This window comes from Harmonia axyridis, chromosome 3 (genome assembly GCF_914767665.1).
Source record: "Harmonia axyridis chromosome 3, icHarAxyr1.1, whole genome shotgun sequence".
In the NCBI taxonomy this organism is placed as follows: Eukaryota; Metazoa; Arthropoda; class Insecta; order Coleoptera; family Coccinellidae; genus Harmonia; species Harmonia axyridis.
The window spans coordinates 13,908,832-13,929,493 of record NC_059503.1 but is presented as its reverse complement, the minus strand read 5'-3'; the positions used below and the strand labels follow the sequence as shown (position 1 = coordinate 13,929,493).

At 33.8% G+C, this 20,662-nt stretch overlaps 5 protein-coding genes across 7 annotated transcripts in view; 3 read left to right on the top strand and 2 right to left on the bottom strand.

Annotated features, from left to right (window-relative positions):
* The window catches only part of LOC123676696, a 78,971-nt gene extending 68,275 nt beyond the window's left edge, over positions 1-10,696 (top strand). The window contains exons 2-8 of the mRNA XM_045612820.1: positions 5,313-8,079; positions 8,222-8,531; positions 8,597-8,667; positions 8,732-8,949; positions 9,095-9,225; positions 9,284-9,478; positions 10,094-10,696. Coding sequence (XP_045468776.1) covers positions 5,313-8,079; positions 8,222-8,531; positions 8,597-8,667; positions 8,732-8,949; positions 9,095-9,225; positions 9,284-9,478; positions 10,094-10,261 — 3,860 coding nt within the window. The 3' untranslated portion in view covers positions 10,262-10,696. The remainder of the gene's footprint in view (positions 1-5,312; positions 8,080-8,221; positions 8,532-8,596; positions 8,668-8,731; positions 8,950-9,094; positions 9,226-9,283; positions 9,479-10,093) is intronic.
* Positions 10,697-11,614: 918 nt separating this feature from the next.
* LOC123676698 (serine--tRNA ligase, mitochondrial) lies at positions 11,615-13,390 on the bottom strand. 3 transcript variants are annotated; one of them, XM_045612823.1, is made up of 4 exons: positions 13,196-13,390; positions 12,459-13,112; positions 12,227-12,414; positions 11,615-12,107 (listed from the first exon to the last, which is right to left on the bottom strand). In XM_045612823.1, exons 2-4 carry the CDS (start codon positions 13,029-13,031, stop codon positions 11,621-11,623), a joined length of 1,248 nt encoding a protein of 415 aa, XP_045468779.1. In that variant the 5' UTR covers positions 13,032-13,112; positions 13,196-13,390; the 3' UTR covers positions 11,615-11,620. The 3 variants fall into 3 exon arrangements, with proteins under 3 accessions (XP_045468779.1, XP_045468781.1, XP_045468778.1); XM_045612825.1 differs by having other exon boundaries at positions 12,459-12,951; positions 13,196-13,389; XM_045612822.1 differs by lacking the exon at positions 13,196-13,390 and having other exon boundaries at positions 12,459-13,160.
* A 27-nt stretch (positions 13,391-13,417) lies between these two features.
* Positions 13,418-15,809, top strand: LOC123676697 (protoporphyrinogen oxidase). Its single transcript, XM_045612821.1, has one exon. The coding sequence runs from the start codon at positions 13,534-13,536 to the stop codon at positions 14,935-14,937; it is 1,404 nt and encodes a 467-aa protein (XP_045468777.1). The 5' UTR covers positions 13,418-13,533; the 3' UTR covers positions 14,938-15,809.
* LOC123676702 (transcription initiation factor TFIID subunit 13) lies at positions 15,158-17,416 on the bottom strand. Its single transcript, XM_045612829.1, has 4 exons — positions 17,249-17,416; positions 16,987-17,168; positions 16,204-16,361; positions 15,158-15,943 (listed from the first exon to the last, which is right to left on the bottom strand). Exons 1-4 carry the CDS (start codon positions 17,276-17,278, stop codon positions 15,909-15,911), a joined length of 405 nt encoding a protein of 134 aa, XP_045468785.1. The 5' UTR covers positions 17,279-17,416; the 3' UTR covers positions 15,158-15,908.
* Positions 17,417-17,633: 217 nt separating this feature from the next.
* LOC123676701 (U1 small nuclear ribonucleoprotein C-like) lies at positions 17,634-18,896 on the top strand. The gene is made up of 2 exons (XM_045612828.1): positions 17,634-18,024; positions 18,567-18,896. Exons 1-2 carry the CDS (start codon positions 17,727-17,729, stop codon positions 18,725-18,727), a joined length of 459 nt encoding a protein of 152 aa, XP_045468784.1. The 5' UTR covers positions 17,634-17,726; the 3' UTR covers positions 18,728-18,896.
* Positions 18,897-20,662: the final 1,766 nt, after the last annotated feature.

Genomic DNA, 20,662 nt, shown 5'->3' with positions numbered 1-20,662 from the left:
TATACTCCCTCTATTTATGTTTTTTACGTAATGAGTTTATTTAAATCAGAATATTAATGAAACCTCGGAGTAAAATGTTAATTACTCTATAATTGAAACAAAAAATGAATACGATTCCCTGATCTCTGTACATCTGCTGAAAAAATCCAGTGGCATCACACGAATTTTATTCATGTATCAATTGCATCATGCACTATTATATACCCAATAAAAAAAATCAACTGATTCACTCTGAAAATAGTCTTCGAAGTCACATTCACCTCTCTTCTAAATGTTTGAATTGATGCATTCTTCGAGCTAACCGTACTCTATTGTTATGCTCCCCGCACGTTGATTCGTTTGAACATCGAAAAATTTTCAATCAGCACGTGACAAAAGGGATCTTTCCCATCTATACAACACCTCTGAATTGAGCTCCCATATGATTACGTCGGTGGAACGAATTCGAATCACATAACATGATTATAATTTGTATGGAGCAGTAATGTAGAACGTATAGATCAATTTTCCACCAATATTATCTCATCCAGTCCAATTGCAATTTGTTACACATATTTGATTTTTTTTTCTCTCGCGGGATTCGGAATCTCATTACTTCATTTTGAATATAGATTATTAACAACGGACAATTCGGTGTTGTAATACTTGTATTCAGAATATACAGTTTGTTTCTCGAAATACCGACATTTTCTTAGTTTAATTTGCTTATTTAAATGAAGGGAAAGGGATCTTCATTGCCCCACCGTCCTAAAATCAACCGTTCAGGTTATATAGGGTGCCACAAAAACTCTTCTAAAATTTCGAATGGTCATTTTGAAGAATGCTTTTTCGAATATATATAGTTGATAAATAATCCTTGCGCGCACAGAAGATAATTTCACTTGAACTCATTTTCAACTCTTACTAATCAGCGCACAGACAAATTACTTGGAAAATTAAACAATAGACGTTCATGGAAAACTAATAATAATTTTGTGATGAAAATCTGCGTGTTGAAGTTTGAGACAATGGTCTTTCTCCCTAAAATATTTTCAAATCTCTACAACTTCCGGTTATACCGGAAACAGACAACTACTTCCTTATTTCGAATGGCACACCTAGTATATATCATTGCATCATCAGGTAGCTTTTTTATGACAATTTCAGCAATATGCTATTCCTTGGGCATAAACTCAACGGTTCGTGAGTTAATATTCTTATGAAAAAAATGGTGGCGACAAGGACTCGTATTTTTTTTGAATATTTCTGCACTGGTTTTTCGAAAAAAGCTTTTTAATTTTAGATTCTGCAAATATGTAGTATTATCATACTGTATGGGGTAGGATCAAAAATGTACAGGGTGTTTATCAGAAGATCATGAACTTGGACAACTCAAATTGAACAAAACTCGAGATTATCAAATTAGAACCTATATCTTTTATTATTTCAGTATAAAAAGAGGGGAGAGTACTTAAACAAACCCTATACTTAAATTGAATACTTTGAGAGTTAACGAGGAAGAACTATAAATGAGGAAAAACCGCATATTCTAACTATATGGAGTAGTCTGTGACTTCCGAAAAACACAGAAACAAACTGAAATTCGTTGTTGCTATAACTAAGTTGGACATTTCATGAATGTAATTAATTGTTCGTTGGGATTGTAGAAGACACACACTTCTCCACATAGTTAGAAATTTCGGTTTTTTCCCCATTTGAAGTTCTTCCTCGATAACTCCTAAAGTTTTCATTTCAGGTATAGTAACTTCCACCCCTTTATTAGCAGAAATGACTGAAATAATAAAAAAATATTTTAAGTTTTTATCAATTTGAGTTCTTCAAGTTCATGATCTTCTGATGAACACTCTCTAGATTGTTGGTCCTACCTCATACAGTATTATAATACTACGTATTTGCAAAATCGAAAATGAAGAAGGTTTCACCGAAAATTTTCTTCACTAATAGGTTATCGAAGTGAATCATCAATTTTGACACAAAATTTCAGTCGAATATGAAAAATAATTTCTAGGATATAATAATTACTGACACTTCAAGTAGAAAGATCTTCTCGACATATTGCATATGCATATGAGTTGTTATTTTTCAAAAAAATGGTACAAAGGCTTATCCAACTTCCATCACCAATCCAATTAGTTACATGATACGATGAAATTCATACGTCTCGGACCGTATGATGGTTTCATGCGAATACAACGTTGTTTATAATACGGAAATGTCGATTTGCATATAATGAAAAATCTGCCAATGGGTGTGACGTCCTTCGCTCTTAAAATAATCCGTTATTTTCAGTCTTGTTACGTTATTTTCTGTCTAATTTATGCATGCCGTATATATTCAAAAGAGCTTAAACTCAGATACACATACCGAACAGTGTTGAATCCAGGGGGGTGCCCGGGGGATTTTAATCCACCCCACCTCCCCAAGTATAACTGATACCCCACCCAAGAAATAACTATATCGCAGAATAAAAAAGAATTTTTGACTAATTCCCACCCGAAGAGAAATTTCTGGATTGCAATCATAATAACAAATAAATTAACGGGGGTATCAACCCCTTTCCCCCCTGTCCAGGTTAACAGATGTACTTTCATTTGAAAACCATAATGTTCTCTTAAATAAAAAAGTGGGTATTTCTCGTTCTCTTGATTGAAGCATTGAAGCAGACACTTTCTAATAAAGGCAGAGAAAAAAACGATCCTTTAATTAATATATACAAAAAAAAGCACAAGCAACCAAACTCTTCTTTTTGAGTGACTCTTAATTCAAAGATATCCTCATACTCACATAGTCTATATGTGACATACGAATACCCTGATTAAAAGCAACCAACCGAATGAGTCTATTCTGAATACTCTCCAATACCTCAACACCGGATCCAGTCGTACTCTTGGATACTTCTAACTAATAAAAAATTCAAGGTCATTATTATCCGAATAGAAAATTTACCACAATTACGCTGTATGAGACCAATAACTCTCAAAGCTCTCCCTTTTATATTATTCAAGTGTGAATCCAATCTGATTGCAAGATCTTCAATCTTCTCGACTCTCAAGCTTTACATCGTTCATCATATAATCGAAATATAAGTATTTTATTCCTATGAAAACTAATAACCCTGACTAAGAGGAGTTCACAAACCGCAAACTCCATCGACAACCTGTCAAAATCATCCTAAAGCAATCTGCTATCGATACCAATTTCCATCAAATTCGGACTAAAAGGTTAAACACGGAATATTGAGACCCTGAAGTCCTTACCAGGAAGTTCTTGAAGCCGAGCTGAGCTTTAGGTAATTGTGGAACTGCTGACAAGACACTGTTGGTGCAAATACCTTTTGTACCGCATGGGTAAGTCAGCAGAAGAGATGCAAATGACTGGGTTTGGCAGGCCTAAGAGACACTTATATAGGAAAGTCAGTTCTGGATACTGAAGAGGTAACAGCTCCTAAGGATGTCGTCGGCTTCGTTAACAGTATCGACGGCCTCCTTGGATTTGTTTGAATAGGTAGGGTTTTTAATGGATTCGGCCCTTTCTTGATGGAAAGTCATTGTAGATAAAATTAATGGCGATGAACAGGCACAAATCCTACAAACCAATCGAATAACGTCCCAAAAATCCATTTCCAGAAACGCGATCATGATCTGATAACTAGTTGACTTCTTCGCTTTCCCCGTCAGTTCCTTACAAATCTCCACAGTTGCATTATTCAGCAACTTCAGTACGTGCGAAGCATATCTGTTTGTGGACCTATCAATAACTTATGACCTCTTCAAACCATTCCCACCCTCACGTGGGTAGTTTAATAACTAATCAGGAAACTCTCATAATGAAATATTGGAGTTCTCCACGATCTACAAATCACGTCACGTCGCGAAAACCAATTTTCAATAAACTAAGTATTGATTCGGTCCCGTTTCGAGAATCCACAAGCCGAAATTTCAAGAAGAAATTTATTGCTTTCGACTCTCTGCTCGGAGATACATTGGAAATAGACTGGAAACTGATATAATATAGCACGTTCTGTGGAGAGCAGAAGTTGAATGATTCCACTTTTCCAATACAGAAGGTATATTATATTTACAGAACGTTCCCTTTATTTCCCAAATGGATTGAATTGGAAAACTCCAAGCACGGGAAGTTGTAAATTCAAATATACTTCACTTTACGACATTTGAACCCAATATTGACTTTTTTGGCGGGATGTTTTGAGTGCCATTAGGATCGATGCTTTTAGGGTTTCATGAATGTTTATGGAGGAAAGTTTCACAATGATCGATTTGAAAGGGTAACAATAAGGGTGTAAAATTTGAATTGTGTGCTTTTTTTGGCTGTAATCACAAGAAGTCGGAATTTATAAACGTTTAGTAAACGTTTTTATAAAGTTTTAGTAACCTGTCTAATCCACAGAATCTTTAACATCCTTTCTCTAATTCTGTGGTTATTCCGTTCATTCTTCCACATCTTGTAGAACAAAATCGTGCGAGAATATATCAGAAACGCACAGTTTTCATGGTTATATTTCATTATTCTATGTTGGCACTCCGAACTTTCCGCCACGGCTTTATCTGTCAATTCATCAATTTGCCTTAAAGAATCAGTTCTGCCAACCAACATTTTTCAATGCAAAAATCACTAAAATATATTTATGGAAATATTTCATTAATTTCAATGAAAATGCAATGAATTAGAGAAAATAATGTATAATACTCGTACAGAAGGCTCATTCTACCACTCGTTCATTCCAAAACTCGCCACTTCGTGGGTCGTTTTTTAATTTTGAACTCATGGAAGAATATCAATGCCTTCTGCACTTGTATTATAAATAACTATTAACGAACGAAAACTGACAAAAATGTCTTCAGAAACCAAAAGTTACAAGTTACTGGGATTAGAGCATAGTTAATACAACCTCAGAATGTTTCCCCATAAAATATTAGAAATTGATCAATTTGGTGTGTACGTGTGTACTTTTATCAGTGTGGAAGCCTTAAAATGGTTCGCCTTCTCGGCAGAATATACCAGTAATACTGCTTGGAAATTTGGAGCTAATCACATAATCAAACCGTAGAAAATTCAACAAGAATATTGGAAAGAAAATACCCAATATTTATTGGTCTTCAAGGGCACAATTAGTGCACTAATGTTGAGTACTCAAAAGCTCTCGACTTCATGTTAGTGTTTTCTTCATTTTTGAGAAATTTTAATTCAGAATGGTTTACTCAAGAACACAACATTCCAAATGACCGAATTTTCAATCACAAACACATGTGTATCAATGAATGTCACCTCTAACAATATATTTTTTCTTACAGCTCAACAATACATCTTGGATCCCAGGTTCCACTTCCAACCACAAGATGACTACTACAACCAGAACAAGCAGATCCAATACCAACAAAATTTTCCAGGATTCTCTTCGTTTGATCCATACTTACCGCAAAGGGATCTTCAAACATCTGATGTGCCTGCCCATCTCCAGAAGACCCTGCCTCAATATAGATTCTCCTCCAAAGAGCAGATATCTAAAAACGAACTTCCCTACCATAATACAGTTCTGTTCAGACCAGATCATGAGAGATCATCACAAAACGTAGTACCATCCACCCATAGACCTAATTACTCTCATTTTCTATCAAAAAATCATCAAATAAACCCCTCTGACACCGAAACATTCCTAGGGCAGGTCACATTAGACAACTCTTTCGGCAGTTTGGACAACTTCTATAGGAACCAAGAGAACAAGCACGAGAAAACTGGAGAAGTTCATCCAATACCGCCCAAAATATTGAGGCAACATACTAGAATATTAGCACCAGATCCGGAAGATAAACAGAATCAACTCCAAGAAAATAAATATTTCGTCAACGAAAATGGGGAAGTTTTTTCAACAACCCTAAATCCTTCTAGGAATATATTCCCCCCAAGAAGACTATCCACCAAATTGGAGGTAGAAGATGGAAATTCGCGGGAATATCCACGTGACAACATCATTCATTACGATAAACCATCTTATCTGTCGCAGTCAGAAGATCAGGAGTTCAACTCTGCAAATAATTTCGACCAAACTGATTACGAATATGAAGATAACAAAAAATCTCCAACAACCCCAAAAACAACAAGAAGTACCACACATAAACAAGCAGATATCCCCAAAGTAAAAGTTGAAGCAAAATCGACAAAAGAAAGAATAGATAAATCATTGAAGCCAATAATTGAAAACAACGATACAGTACACACGTTTAACGAACCAGTTGTGTCCGTTGTTACAACAAAGAGCGTGATAAATAATACCATAATCGCTACAAACATGCCAACAGCCACAACTGAAATAACTACGCCATCATATATAGATAATTCAACCGATTCTTGGGTCGTAGTAGCATCTGTTCAAACCAGCAAGAGTATTTCTGGAGCACACTATCTGCCCTCTTCAATAGTCGCTCAAGAAGAGAGGTTTACTTTATTGAATGAAAAAAATCACAAGGGCAGCTCAGAGGAGGAAGCTTCTACTGAATATTATACTAGCTATGAAGAGTATGATGAGAGCTCCACTGAAGAAACAACAACCATGCCTCCCATCAAGCATTCCACAGAGAGTTTGATAGATAAATTGGATAGAGTACAGTCTGATCTGTCCAGTGGTCTACTAACTGGTGGTTACAAGAACGAAGACAACAACATAGCAGTCATTACGGAAAATATGACGGATAAAATACACATGGCGGCTATAACAGAGTCACCAACGGAAGCAGCACAGTTATTCCCTTCGATATCCAAGAGCAATACACCTGTCATCAAGAAATTTTCGTCACGGTCAAGACCACCTACCTCTAATTTATACCCGAAGAGAAAACCACATCCACCGAAAAAAGCATCCACCACGCAAAAATCTGGCTCAAATAAAAACGAAACAACCTTTAGTGAACCTAAAATTATTGTGGCCAAACCTGATGCTTTCTTGCCTCCGGGTTATAAGGTGTCACCAGATAGAGAAACCAGTAGTTCTGGTCTGGTTGCAGACATATTGAAGAAGTTCAAAGAAAGTACGAATTCTAAATCTGCAGACAGTGAATTGAACCGTGAGAACAAATCAATAAATGACACAGCTTCGGAAAGTCCAATTCATAGATTCGGACCATCACATCCATCCTCGACACAAGCTTCAAAAACTCCTGATATCGATGAATCAAACTCTAAACCATCTCCCATTGATGCCTTGTTGAAAATAGCAAAGCCAGTAGATATCAACGCTTTCCTACCTCCTGGATACAAACCCCCTGCAGAAACTACGTCTTCCAACCCAATCGATTCGATATTAACTAAAACTAAGAAGGACGATATAAGTGCCTTCCTTCCACCAGGGTATAAATCGAAATCAAACGAAACCAAATCTGGCTCTTCCTTAGTTGATGAATTATTGAAAAAGACGAAGGTGGATGATATCAGCTCTTTACTGCCACCGGGCTTCAAACTCCCATCCACTACCACAAAGAAAACTTCCGCAGAAGGAATCATCAAGGAAGCAAAACAGGACGATATAAGCGCATTCTTGCCTCCAGGATACAAGGCAGCCACAACAAAGAAACCGAATAAAATAGATGAGATACTGCAAAACTCTAAAGAAGACGACGTAAGTGCTTTTCTACCGCCAGGATACAAGTCGAAATCAACTTCAACCACACCGAAATCTTCAATTGAAGACCTATTCGAAAATTCCAAGAAAGACGACATAAGTGCATTCTTACCGCCGGGTTTTAAACCAAAATTCACAACTCGTAAACCAGCCCAGAAGGCAGGCATTGAAATCGAGAATTTGCCAACAAGTCTACTACCAAGCGGGTACAAACCTCGTAAGATGCTCGAAAATGAAAAAATGGTAGAGACAGAGAAGTCGATCACACTGTCCATGTCAACCACAACTGCCGCAACTACAACCAAAGGTGGTTTGAAAGTGGTTTTCCCTAGTAGGCCAGGTGGTAAGAGGATAAATCATAAGTTAACTACGCCCAGAGCTAGAGAAGAACAAAAAGAAGTTACCCAAGCTCCAGTTCCGACAATTCATAAAGGATGGCCAACAAGGTTTGTGTGATTCAATTTTCTTTAATAATATGAAACTTTTTTTTTAATATTTTGTTTTCTGTTTCAATGAGTGATCTTTTTTCCCTTCATCATGAATACCCACTACCAAAATTATGAGTACAATAAATGAAAATATTTTTAGGGCTACTACTGAATTCACTGGTTGGCCTACGCCTTCTACCACACCAATATCAATAGAAAAACTTCTAGAGTCTGTTCATAGAGTTTCTCCATCAAGTGCAGAACCAGAAAATATAACTTTCACCACCTCAACTCAAACAACAATTACATCTACAACAACGACTCAAAAACCAACAACTCCTGGTGTGTGCGTTGAAGAATGTGATTTAGTTGGTACTATAAAATTAGTAGATGGTGTTAAATGGGTACCGGAGCTACTTGATAGAAATACCAAAGAATGGCAGATATTGGCTAATGAAGTTCAACTCCAGGTGAGTTGCAATTATACTGAAACATTATCATTTTCAATAATGGTTCTTCAATCCTTTTTTTTCAGTTGGAAGACGTTTATAGCCAATCAGGAACACTGAAAAGTTTGTTCAAAAATTTAAGAATTGACGGATTTAGGTGAGTTAAGATTATAATTCAGTAGGTACTCATCTGTAAAGTAATTCCTTGATTTTATTTACAGTGAAGGCAGTGTTTTGGTGGATTATTTAGTTGAAATGCAAAATTCAGATATGCATGTTAGCACTTCTCAAATGAAGAAACTTTTCAATGAAGCACTGGAAAGTACTTATGTTAAGTCCACACCTAGAGAAGGGAAGGCGTTGAATGAATCGGTCAAATATGTGGAAAAGGCCAAATTAGGAAAATTCATTATTGATCCAATGTACACGGACTTCATAGGTGAATATTGGACATTTTTATATTACTGGAATGTGCATTCTTTGTTGACTTCTTTTAAATGATGCATACTTCCTTCAATTACCAAGCTTCTTATTTATTGTGGAGGTTGCTTTCAGAAAGGAATAAATCTTCTTCTTTTTTTTAGTTGTGCCAAAACAGGTAGCCCCTACAGTTGGATATGCTGAAGATAATCTGCTGTTGCCACAATGGGCTATTGCTGTTATTGTTATTGGTTTAGCTTCTCTTCTTTTCGTCATAATTTTTGGAGTCACGGTTGTAAGTTTATTGTCGAGTTATTATGTTTCCCCGCTATAGAATAAAATTTTATTTTTAGCTTGTGAATCGATCGAAAAATGCCAAAAAGAAAATACCTACACCGCTCACTGATGATATGCTCAATGAATTAAACAAAGATCATATGGGAGGATATGACAATTATGGAATAGAAGATCCTTATAGTGTAGAAGTAGGATTTTGGGATCCTAGGAGAATGGAAGCCCACAGGGAATACAATAAGTTGCCAAAAAAGGTATTCATGTTTCTGTGGAATCTCTTTCAAAAGTGGTTAATTCTTCTTCCATCTTAATGCTAGAAGTATGATGTGGGTTTCATGAAATTAAGGTGTCTAGAAACATTATTGGTGTGCCCACAACAGTTTTATATAAAACTGGCGTCCTTTAAAGGGGCTAGCCTTCTTGAATTTCGATTATTTTATCGGGACATTTGATCTGACATCAAATTCCGCTTTCGTCTCCATGGAAATATAAGCATGTCATTATAAAAAAAAAAGAAATTAAAGTTTGTCGCTATCATTTCAACAAAAATAAGGTCAACAATATCTAATTATTGGACACATCAGTATTTTTAGACTTCTTAAATGTGAGCGCCGTATGAACCAATGCGGGAATCAAGAGAAGTACCGTCTAGCTCCTTGAAATCCTCTTCAAAAGCCACCAGTCTCATTTCAAATCTTTTGAATAGTCAGTGAGTAAACCCTCAGAGGAGCTAACCACTATTTCTAGACATCCTAAGTAAAACTTATATTGTGGTGAATCAAAGTAATAAAATACATAGAGATGCATCTTTTATTATAGTCCATCTTTGTTGTTTTTCTTATATTATATTTATTTTTTTATAATTCTAGAGTTCTTCTGGATCAATACACGATAACAGTATGACGAACTTGTATGATAGCTGGAACTCCCAGAACAATTACAACAATTCTGCAGGAAGTTATTACGGTCATCATGGAGGTCCTGGCAGTAGCCACAGATTATACGATAGACGAAGATCATACGACACGAATTTTTAAAGAACTGACTTACGCTTAGTTTATTCTTAGATGAAGAGGTTGCGAATTTCCACAAATCTAAGCCAACTGTATATAGGTACTTAAAAATTTAGATTTTCTAGAGAAAAGTGAATGATTGTAGACTAGAATAGGAATGACGAGCGAATGAATGCGTTGATGTAAATAAGTTTAAGTGTATCTTAAGTAAATGTCTGTATTAGATTTTAAGGCAATGTATTATAATATATTCAAGATTTTGGATATTGTAGGAACAGAAAGTTTACTTAAGTGAATAATTAAATAAATGTGATGTCTTCCCAACCAATCCGTGAACGCAACCTCTTATTTTCTATCCACATTGTTGTAGGAGAAATACTCAAATATTTAATTTAGGAGTCAAATTTATACATGTACATTATTGAATAGCTACTGAGGATTAAACTATTTTACGATAAATTCGGCAATTTGTTTTTACCTCAAAAATATACAGGCAAACAAATGTAATAATTTTGATTGCTAAGGTCAAAAACTCAAAACACACTGAAACATTCTTTCTCTTCTTGTTTCTCAACCCGTAATCATCCACTCCTGAACATAGGTCTCTCTCAAAAATTTCCACGCCTTCCTATCATGTGCTTCGACAATCCAATATTTTCCAGCCACCTTTATGTTGCCAATTCATCGTTCCTATGAGTCCTAGCTAGATTTATGCAGCCGATATCTAACTAAAATTATTAGCTCATCCTGTCGATGGAATGACAATTGCTTATGAAATTTGTTTATATTATTTTCTTAATGGTTACTGGGTAATTATTTCGATTAAAGTAGTGCTAAAGAAAATATAAGGGATACTCAAATTTGTACCAATCTATCAAGATTCGGAGTAAGACGCAATGCGCACCAACTAGAAGTTATTCGGGCTTTTATGCGTAGGTAAAACGAAAGGAGACAAGAGCAATGTGAAGATAATTCGGCAAATGTTTTGGATGCAGTATTACCAGTTTGGGTCAAAAACACATTGAAACAGCTTTTAAGTCTCTTTTGCCTTTGGTTGGCCGAAGATCAAACTGTACCTCCTCTGCTAGAATAATGATTCAGTAATGAAACACAGTGACGACAATACATTCATATTGAGCCTAAAAATGGCGAATGGGGCAGAGCTTAACCATAGAACTTAAGAATACGATTGACTTAACTGACACTTCTTCAAAATTTAAAGTTATTGGGCCTCTTGTATATGTATATAACAAAAATACTTTATATGATATGATTTCTTACTCCGCAGTCAAAAAGTTTGAATGTAAAATATCGATATATTCCCTTATTTCTTTGAATCATTGGAATAGGAAGCATTAAATGAAAGGAATAGCAAACAAATATTTACTGTTTGCTCTTTATTAATTTAAGTGTTGGTATCTTTGTCTGTTTTTTTATAATTTCTTGTCCATGCATATATTTATGAAGAACTTTGGGTAATTCAACAACACCTTTTTCCTTTTGACCAGTCTCAATTAAGGCTATCAGCAATCTTGGAATTGCAGAAGCAGTCCCATTTAAGGTATGAACAAATTTCAGTTCACCATTTTTATTCCTATACTGAATACCTAATCTTCTTGACTGATAATCAGTACAATTACTACAACTAGAAATTTCTCCATAATACTCTCTTCCGGGAAGCCATGCCTCTATATCATATTTTCTATAAGCAGGAGCACCGAGTTCATCAGGAGGCATATCAAGAACTTGCATATGTAGGTCTAATAGACTGAAATGATCCTCTTGGATATTTCTGATATATTCTAACATTGAATCAGACTGTTCAGGAGTTACTATCAAAAACATTTCCACTTTTGTAAATTCATGGACTCTGAAAATAATAAATAATTCATTCTTTAGATGACTAATCTTCAATTAGTATAATCGATTGAGCCTTAATGAATGTAGTAGATAGGCAAATTTGGAATAAACTTTAAATAATATGTCTACCTATAGAGTCCTCTCTCTTCAGCTAAATTTGAAGTTTCAGATCTATAACATCTGCTCACAGCTGCTAGTTTAATAGGAAGTTCAGCTTCTTCAAATATATGATTCATGTACAAACCAGCAAGTGACATTTCTGAAGTACCTGATAGACAAATATTATTCTGATGCAATTTTTCATCTAAAACAAACACCTAAGAACATAAAACCAATTCAGAAATTTTACTTCTGTACTTACTTGATTTCTAACGCCTGAAGTAAGAAGACCACATTTCTCTACAAGTTCTCTAGGTATCAAATCAGGAACTGATATGAGCTCAAAGTTATTGGCCATTAGTGTTTTCATAGCATACTGTACAAGGGCTCTTTCTAGACTTGCCATAGCTCCTAGGAGATAGTAGCTTTTACTACCAGAGTAATTACCCAATTGATCAGTTCTAACAAGATTCATTCGTTTGGCTATCTCTTGAAATTCTAGAGGTTTATTATTGAATACTTTCTTTTCTCCAATGAGTTTAACAATCGTTGAATTTCCATCAATAGAATTTTTCATTACTTCAGGATGTGTTCTATTAGGAATTTTCAATATTTCTGAGATAAGCTCATTTTCAATGGTAGTTTTTTCTTCTTTGTTTACTGATTTATATTGGTCGTACAATTCACAAACTCGCTTAATGTTTCCAACTCCTTTCCTTTGAGCTATGTTTTGCTCAATTTCATTAATATTTTGGCTTGAACAAAAATATTCTAATTCAAAATTATTCAATCTAGAATAACGCCTAATGAAATTGAATGAAATTGGTCTTAACATACTGAAGTTTTATTTCGTTCAGCATTTATATTTATACCCTTCAAGTTATGTAGAGTGAAAATTTCTTAATTTTCTGCAAATCTGAAGTGAGGTTAATTATATGAAAATTGAGGACCAAAGAATAAATTACGACTTACAACCATAGAATTAAGTTCAATGCTTACAACACTTTTCTTAGAAAACTTGGATTTATCCAAATGTTTAATTAATGCATACATATCAACGTCGGAAATTTTGGAATGTTATTGATTGCACTACGAGTATTGTTCTTGATTATCGACAATTTATACTAAGGAAATATAAAATTGTCTCTGGCGAGGTAACATTCTGTTCTCTGGTTTCTATCAACGATTCAACAATTGACTAAATTGACTTGACCATCATAACATAACCTACCTATTTCAATTTTTTAACCTGTTTTCTGATCAAATAAACAAGATGACTGGATAAGTGGATAACTTTAGTACATCTAAGAGCATATTAATAGAATATTTTTTTCACCATGTCAGTTCATATTCTTGGGGGAGGAGTGAGTGGATTATCAGCAGCATATTACCTCTGTCGAAAGATTTCTCCAAAAACAATTTCGATTTGGGAGGCTACTAAAAGAACTGGTGGTTGGATTCAATCACATAAAACAGAGAAGGGAATAATTTTCGAACAGGCTGCTAGGACTTTGCGACCTAGAACAGAAACAGGAGAAAATACTTTGAAGCTAATTGAAGAACTACAGCTGACAGACAAAATTAGACCCGTACTTGCTAATAGTCCTGCTGCTAAAAATCGATTAATATATGTAAATGGAAAGTTGCATTCTTTACCTTCATCTTTGTTCAGTCTTTTCAAGACCCAGTCACCATTTTCCAAACCCCTTATTACAAATATTTTCAATGAACACAAACAGCCTGTTAAGATAGTTGAAGATGAATCTATATATGACTTCATAAATAGAAGATTTGGTAGTGAGATGGCAGATTATATGATGAGTCCTTTGATTTGTGGAATTTGTGCGGGTAATGCTAAAGAAATAAGTGTTAATTTCCTAGTTTCTCACTTATTCCAATATGAACAGAAATATGGTAGTATATCCAAAGGACTTTTAAAAAAAGTTTTCTCTCCTAAGAAAAATTCTACTACATCAAGATTATCAGAAAGGGTCAGAAGAGAAAAATGGAGTGTGTATTCATTTGAGAATGGCTTAGAAACATTGCCAAACAAATTAGATGAGGTGATATGTTCTAAAGGAGTACAAATAAATCTCAATACTAAATGTGAAAAAGTAGAATTTTCAGGAAAAGAAGTTGTAGTTCATAGTCAAGATAATTCACTTAAATCTAAACATTTAGTTAGTACTTTATTGTCAGGAACACTAGCTCCATTAATTTCTGATCAGCACCCTCAGTTATCTCATCTATTAAAACAAATTCAAAGTGTTGATGTAACAGTTGTTAACTTTCATTTTAAGGATAGTCTCATAAAAAATCCAGGATTTGGTTTGTTAGTACCTCCAAAAGAGAATTTACCAATATTAGGTATAATTTTTGACAGTTGTTGTTTCAATCAGAATAATGATACTGTTTTAACTGTTATGATGGGGGGATTTTGGTTCAAACAGTATTTTGGAGATTTTAAGAAAGACGAAGAGTTTTATGATGTTGCTCTTAATTATATTAAAAAGATTTTAAAAATTAATGAAATGCCTTCTGAGTATAAAGTGAATGTTTTAAAGAATTGTATTCCTCAGTACACAGTTGGCCATAGAAAAACTGTAAGCAAGATCAAAGATTATCTTAAAAGTTCTGAACTACCTCTATCACTTTGTGGAATGTCATATGATGGGGTTGGTGTGAACGATGTGATTTTATCTGCTAAGAATTGCGTTGAAAATTTAAATGAGAAAAGCTAGTATGCAATAGTTGTCAAATTATTCAAGACTTATATGGTCAGCATTTCAACATTAATTTATTGAATACTGGTATATTCTAAATGGGATTTTTTTATAATGACTTCTTAATTTGTCTCAATCTTGGTGATCTCATCACCTTTAAAAGCTGTTCCCTTTAATCAGTATGATGAAATTTTGAACTTAGCACAGGGACTATAATTTCAGTTCAAAACTCTGTGCAGAATTTCTGGAATCTTGGAAGAACGAATCCCCAAAAAATAACTTGGATAATTCACGCTACCAAGATAAATCTTTATTTTCCGAAAATATACACTTTTTCAAAAATTTACAAGAAGGAACATAAATTTAAATCTTAGTTGTTGTATTTCAACAATATTCTTGAATATCTTTTTATTTTGAAAGAACTCAAGGAAAAATCTCGCCATAACAATAATATCAAAACTGTATTGGCTTTTTCATTTCATTTTATGCTCGATAAGTTTTTTCAATTTTACTACAAGGTATAGCCATGGTAATTTAATTAATTTTATTTATGTAAATGCACAAAAAAAATTTCCCTCAGAAATAAATGGAGTTATTGTACAGCCTACCAAATAAAAAATGACTATGTTAAGGCAGGTTAATCTTCAATGTTGCATAACTAATTCCTTTCTTGAGTAATGCCTTGTCTAGATAAGCAAAAAATATTATTATGTCCAAAACGTGCATGTGTTACAATAAATATTGATGAAAATTTAATTAAAAGGTGTGGTTAACAAAAATTTCAAGCTTTTGGAAATGTTGAGGATATTAGGAGAAACTGTTAGTTCAGTGAAAAACCAGAAATACATTTTAAATAACAAAAACCATAATAATAATGATCTGCAAGTGAGTTTTAATTTAATATTTTCCTTAATGAAATATAGGTATGTATTTGTACTGCAAAATTTTTGGCATAGGTAAAATGAAATTCTTAATATATCAAACTTCAACTATTCGGCCTTTTCTTCTTCCGTTTGGTTCAAACCTGAAATCATAAATTTACAAAATAACACAAAATTTATATTACAAATTAAATTGATATGTGCAAAATGCAGTAGAGAGCTATCTAAGAAATCTTTACTTACACAATTTATCTCCATATAGAATGAAGGAAATACAATAAAAGAATATTCAGATAGATCAATTTAATTTGAAATTTCTACAAACCAAAAATCAAGACACTAAAATGAACACAACAATACAAAGCATACAGAATCATGCACCAAATTTGTTACTTTATATTACCTGCGAATTTGATTTCATCAAAAGCTTTACGAGCTCTCTTCAATTCTTCATTCATAGTCAAAAGATCTTTAACACGAGCATACTTTCTAGGATCTTTTCGAACAAGATAAACAATGTCTTCCACAGATACTCTTCCAGTTTTTCCAATTTCCATAGCTCTGAAGTAAAATTTATATTATTAGCAATTCACACATCCTTCTGAAATTTTCATATTATTGTTGGGTTATGCACCATTCCTAAGAACTATGAACTTAAAACCAATAATTAAGAACTCTATCCAAAATTCAGTGGCTTTTATGCATTCTCTTGTTAGTTCTTAGTGAAGGAAAGCGCACATGCTCGAAATACTTTCTGTTTACTCTATACTTTGATGTTTGACATTGATATTGGTTGATTGATTGTGAAAAAATAAAATTTAATTTTTTTCATATACACTGAATACTTTTCATTGATGAACACGAATAACGGAACATAAAACGATAAAAACTGGGAGTCATTAACATTGAAATTCTATGCGACGCATGCGAATTTCATTATTTCAACTAAGAGCTTAGTTCTAAGTAAAAAGTTGGTCAACTTTCTAGTCATAAGGTTAGTTCTTAGTCCTAGGTAAAATGCATAAACGCCTTCATTGATGTGTTAGCGTTCAATCCTTATTTTTAGTCTTAGTCGTTAGGAATAGTGCATAAACCAACCATTAATCAATAAAAAGATATTATTAAGATGATTCAAAGAACCACATTATTATGGTTAAGAATTTTAAAAATTACATTATAGACTTACCTATGAGTCATTTCAATTATAAATTCAATTACAAGGTCTTCGATTATATCTACACTTTCCGTGTAGGGATTCTGATCATCTCCAAATCCATACATCATACAACGTAATTCTTTGCTGAAAAGGCGTTTTCTTCCAGCACTGCATAGGGCAAGAGTGGTTTCAGCTGCTTCATCTTCTTCGAACTAAAATATGTGCCACCATACAAAATGTAATAGTGTTAATATTATAATGATAATTTCATGAATTGAAAATAGATTTTTACCTGTTCGAAATTTTCTTCAGTATTAGCCATTTAGAATGATCAGTGATACGCAAATTCGATTATTTGAATTAACTTGATTTCTACGGGACATGCACTTAGCTTAGAAGTAGTGAAATGTTTATTATTTCAATTGTATTTAATTTATTTCTGTCAAGTAATATATAGGTTATGTTCACAGATCAATGAATTTTTGACATTTTATCATTTCAGTCTATGTCTTTATGGTTAATTTATGATGGAAAACATAATCTTATTGAATTTCAAGTGATGAATAATTGAATTTTGGGTCCAATTACGAAAAACAAGAAAATTACGGAAGATATTTTATGAACTTATCATATTTAGGTCTATGGTTCGAAGTTATTTGAATGACAGTTGACAATCAAAACTCAAAAATTGTGTAAGAAGATTGAGGTTAGTGTTTGTTATATATATATTTTTTTTACTAATTAGTCTGATTAGAAGGAATAGATTGAAAATGCCCAAGTATTATTGTGATTATTGTGATACCTATTTGACTCATGATTCCCCTAGTGTACGAAAAACCCATTGTACAGGAAGAAAACATAAAGATAATGTAAAATTTTATTATCAAAAATGGATGGAAGAACAAGCTCAACATTTGATTGATGCCACAACGGCTGCCTTCAAGGCTGGCAAAATTGCCAATAATCCTTTCGCTGCTCCAGGCAAAGGTGTTGCAATTCCTCCTCCTGCTCAGTTATTAGGACAAAGGCCAGGAGGACCTGGAGGACCAAATATGATGCCCCCAGGTGGTAAGTATTTGAGACCAGTCTTCCATCAAAATTGTTTACTAATAATAACAATGACTTAATCCCACAATATAGGTTATACAAAGAACTCGTATAATAGTTAGATTTTCATTACGAAAATAAGAAATCAGTAACTCATCTGTTCAACTCAATTGTAATAAGAAATAGTATACCACCAAAGTTTCAGTGTACATTGATGTTCTTCTTTAATTTCTTTATTAATAGCTACATATAATTTTTGGTTTTCTTTCCTATCAAAAATAATTTCATGAAAAGTACTTCAATTCTTCTCAGAAAATAATAAGCCTAATAAAGAAGGTTATTATTATTATTCATTTGGATTCAGTAGAATTATTATTTCTTCAAAATCTTCTTGTAATATGCAAAACAAAACTAGGTTACTAGCAACTAGGTTAGGTTGGTATTGAAAACTCCATCAGCCTTTTGGCCGAAAAAATAATTAAAACTTTGTATTTTCTACACAAATTGGTAAATTCAAGATTTTATTGGATTTATACGATTATTAATAAAGTTTTATTTTTCAGCAATGGGACCCGGTGGCCCAATGCCTCCTATGATGATGGGACCCCATGGACCAATGCCACCTATGATGGGTATGAGACCTGGTCCTCCTATGATGGGAGTCATGCCAATGGGACCAATGGGTCCGATGGGTCCTGTTCGACCTCCTGTACAAATGAAATAAATTTGTCTACGTTGTGGTGTTGTAAATATTGAGTGTTTTTTTATAATGGTTTGTGACTGAACACTTCTTGCTGTTTAACATTAATTGTACTATAATCATTGTAGAAAGTACAGTAGCTTGCTATTCCATTTTTATATAATAATATTTCAAATAAATATCTTTTCTCACATGATTTTCTTTCATTTTTCCTGCATTATCTTTGTCTTGATTAGCTTCAGCTGGATTTTTGATTTAGTGCTGCATTACGAGGCTCAATAGGATATTAGATTAAATCTGTTCACAAATGAATATAGAGATCTGCATTTGGAAAAAATATTCATAACCTCTGGTATTCTGAGAGGACCTCAAAAGTCTGCTATACTATATTTCTGAAATTAATGGCTTGACGTCAGGGATGGCGATTCGAAGATGCCAACTGTAATCTGCATTCACCTTGAAAACTCCCACAAAACTGGACAATATATAAAGTTTTTGTTGTCAACCTTTTTCTGTTGCCGACGTCCTTATTCTGATTGCTCGTATTTATTTCATGTGTATTTGTAGTTCATCTGATATTTCTGCATTGATTGAAGAATGCTGACTGAATTAATCAATACTATTAACTTTTTCACGGAATATATGTTTACTTTTGGTCCAGTGTATCATTTAAATGAATTTTAAAATCTTCAAAAAATGTATTATTCGTACTTAACAACTTATCATATGAAATGCTCTAATTTCTCTCAAAATGAGCAAATTCCAATCAATAAAAAGATGAAACATTTTCTGCTGTCAACGATTCACTTCACAGGATTGTTCGCCTCTGTATATAACAAAATACGAGTAACTGAGTACGGCATATAAACAGTTATGTTCCTGTGGAATCAAGCTGCAATTCAAAGAATGATTGCTAAAATCAGCCGAAGGGTTCAAGAGAAAATGAACTACAAACTTCGTTGAGATTTTGTCCGTTGTAATTTTGCCGGTGTGTATATTTAGGGCCGCCGCCAGACATTTTGGCGCACCGGCAAAATAAAATTTTGCCGCCCTTCTTTCCTTCTTTGCCTTATTTATCTGGCAGCGGGCTCGAAACAGAGTCAATTTTTATAGGCAATAGTACTTATATATTCATCGGATTTTGTTAGAGTATATACATCCTATACAGGGTGATTCACGACGATGGCCTATTAGACGTTAATGGGAAACTAATCATATTTTGAGCTGAAAATTTTCATGTTGGCGTTTGAGACAATGATCTTTCTCCTTAAAATATTTTCTGATCTATACAACTTCCGGTTATGCCGGAAACAGTCTACTACTTCATTATTTCAAATGGCACACCCAGTATATCATTGCATCATCAGATAGCTCTTTTGATGACAATTTCGGTAATATGCCCTAACTTGGGTATAAAATCAACGGTTCATGAGTTGATGGGATTCTTATGAAATAAATAGTGGCGACGATGGCTCACTTTTTTTTTTAATATTACTGCAGAAAAAGTTTTTTTTGGAAAAATCTTTTTCATTTTCGATTCTGCAAATTCGTAGTATTATAAGACTGTTTGCGGTTTGAACCAAAAATGTACAGGGTGTTTATCACAGGATCATGCACAACTCAAATTCATCGAAACTCTCGATTTTTAAAATAGAACCTATATTTTTATTATTTAAATCAAATCTACGTATTAAAAGAAGGAGGGTTACTCAAGCAAACCCTTCACCTAAAATGAATACTTTAAGAGTTATCGAGGAAGAACTTCAAATGAGGAAAAACCGCAAATTCTAACTGTGTGGAGTAGTCTGTGACAGAGAAAGAAACCAAAATTTGATGTTTCGATAACTAAATTCAACATTTCTTGAAATCTGAAAATATTTTAGGGAGAAAGATGATCATCCCAAACTCCAACATGCAAATTTTCAGCACAAAATTATAATTAGTTTTCCATAAACGTCT

What these genes read in the sequence shown, in the direction of transcription:
- LOC123676701 (XM_045612828.1), top strand. Translation starts at nt 17,727, where the DNA reads ATGCCCAAGTATTATTGTGATTATTGTGATACCTATTTGACTCATGAT. An exon ending in AAATATGATGCCCCCAGGTG is followed by an intron (nt 18,025 to 18,566) that starts GTAAGTATTTGA and finishes TTTATTTTTCAG; the next exon opens with CAATGGGACCCGGTGGCCCA.
- LOC123676702 (XM_045612829.1), bottom strand. Translation starts at nt 17,278, where the DNA reads ATGGCTAATACTGAAGAAAATTTCGAACAG. An exon ending in CTGAAGAAAATTTCGAACAG is followed by an intron (nt 17,169 to 17,248) that starts GTAAAAATCTAT and finishes CACATATTTTAG; the next exon opens with TTCGAAGAAGATGAAGCAGC. An exon ending in TGATGAAATCAAATTCGCAG is followed by an intron (nt 15,944 to 16,203) that starts GTAATATAAAGT and finishes TTATGATTTCAG; the next exon opens with GTTTGAACCAAACGGAAGAA.
- LOC123676697 (XM_045612821.1), top strand. Translation starts at nt 13,534, where the DNA reads ATGTCAGTTCATATTCTTGGGGGAGGAGTGAGTGGATTATCAGCAGCA.
- LOC123676698 (XM_045612823.1), bottom strand. Translation starts at nt 13,031, where the DNA reads ATGTTAAGACCAATTTCATTCAATTTCATTAGGCGTTATTCTAGATTG. An exon ending in CTTCAGGCGTTAGAAATCAA is followed by an intron (nt 12,415 to 12,458) that starts GTAAGTACAGAA and finishes TTATGTTCTTAG; the next exon opens with GTGTTTGTTTTAGATGAAAA. An exon ending in GAAGAGAGAGGACTCTATAG is followed by an intron (nt 12,108 to 12,226) that starts GTAGACATATTA and finishes TATTATTTTCAG; the next exon opens with AGTCCATGAATTTACAAAAG.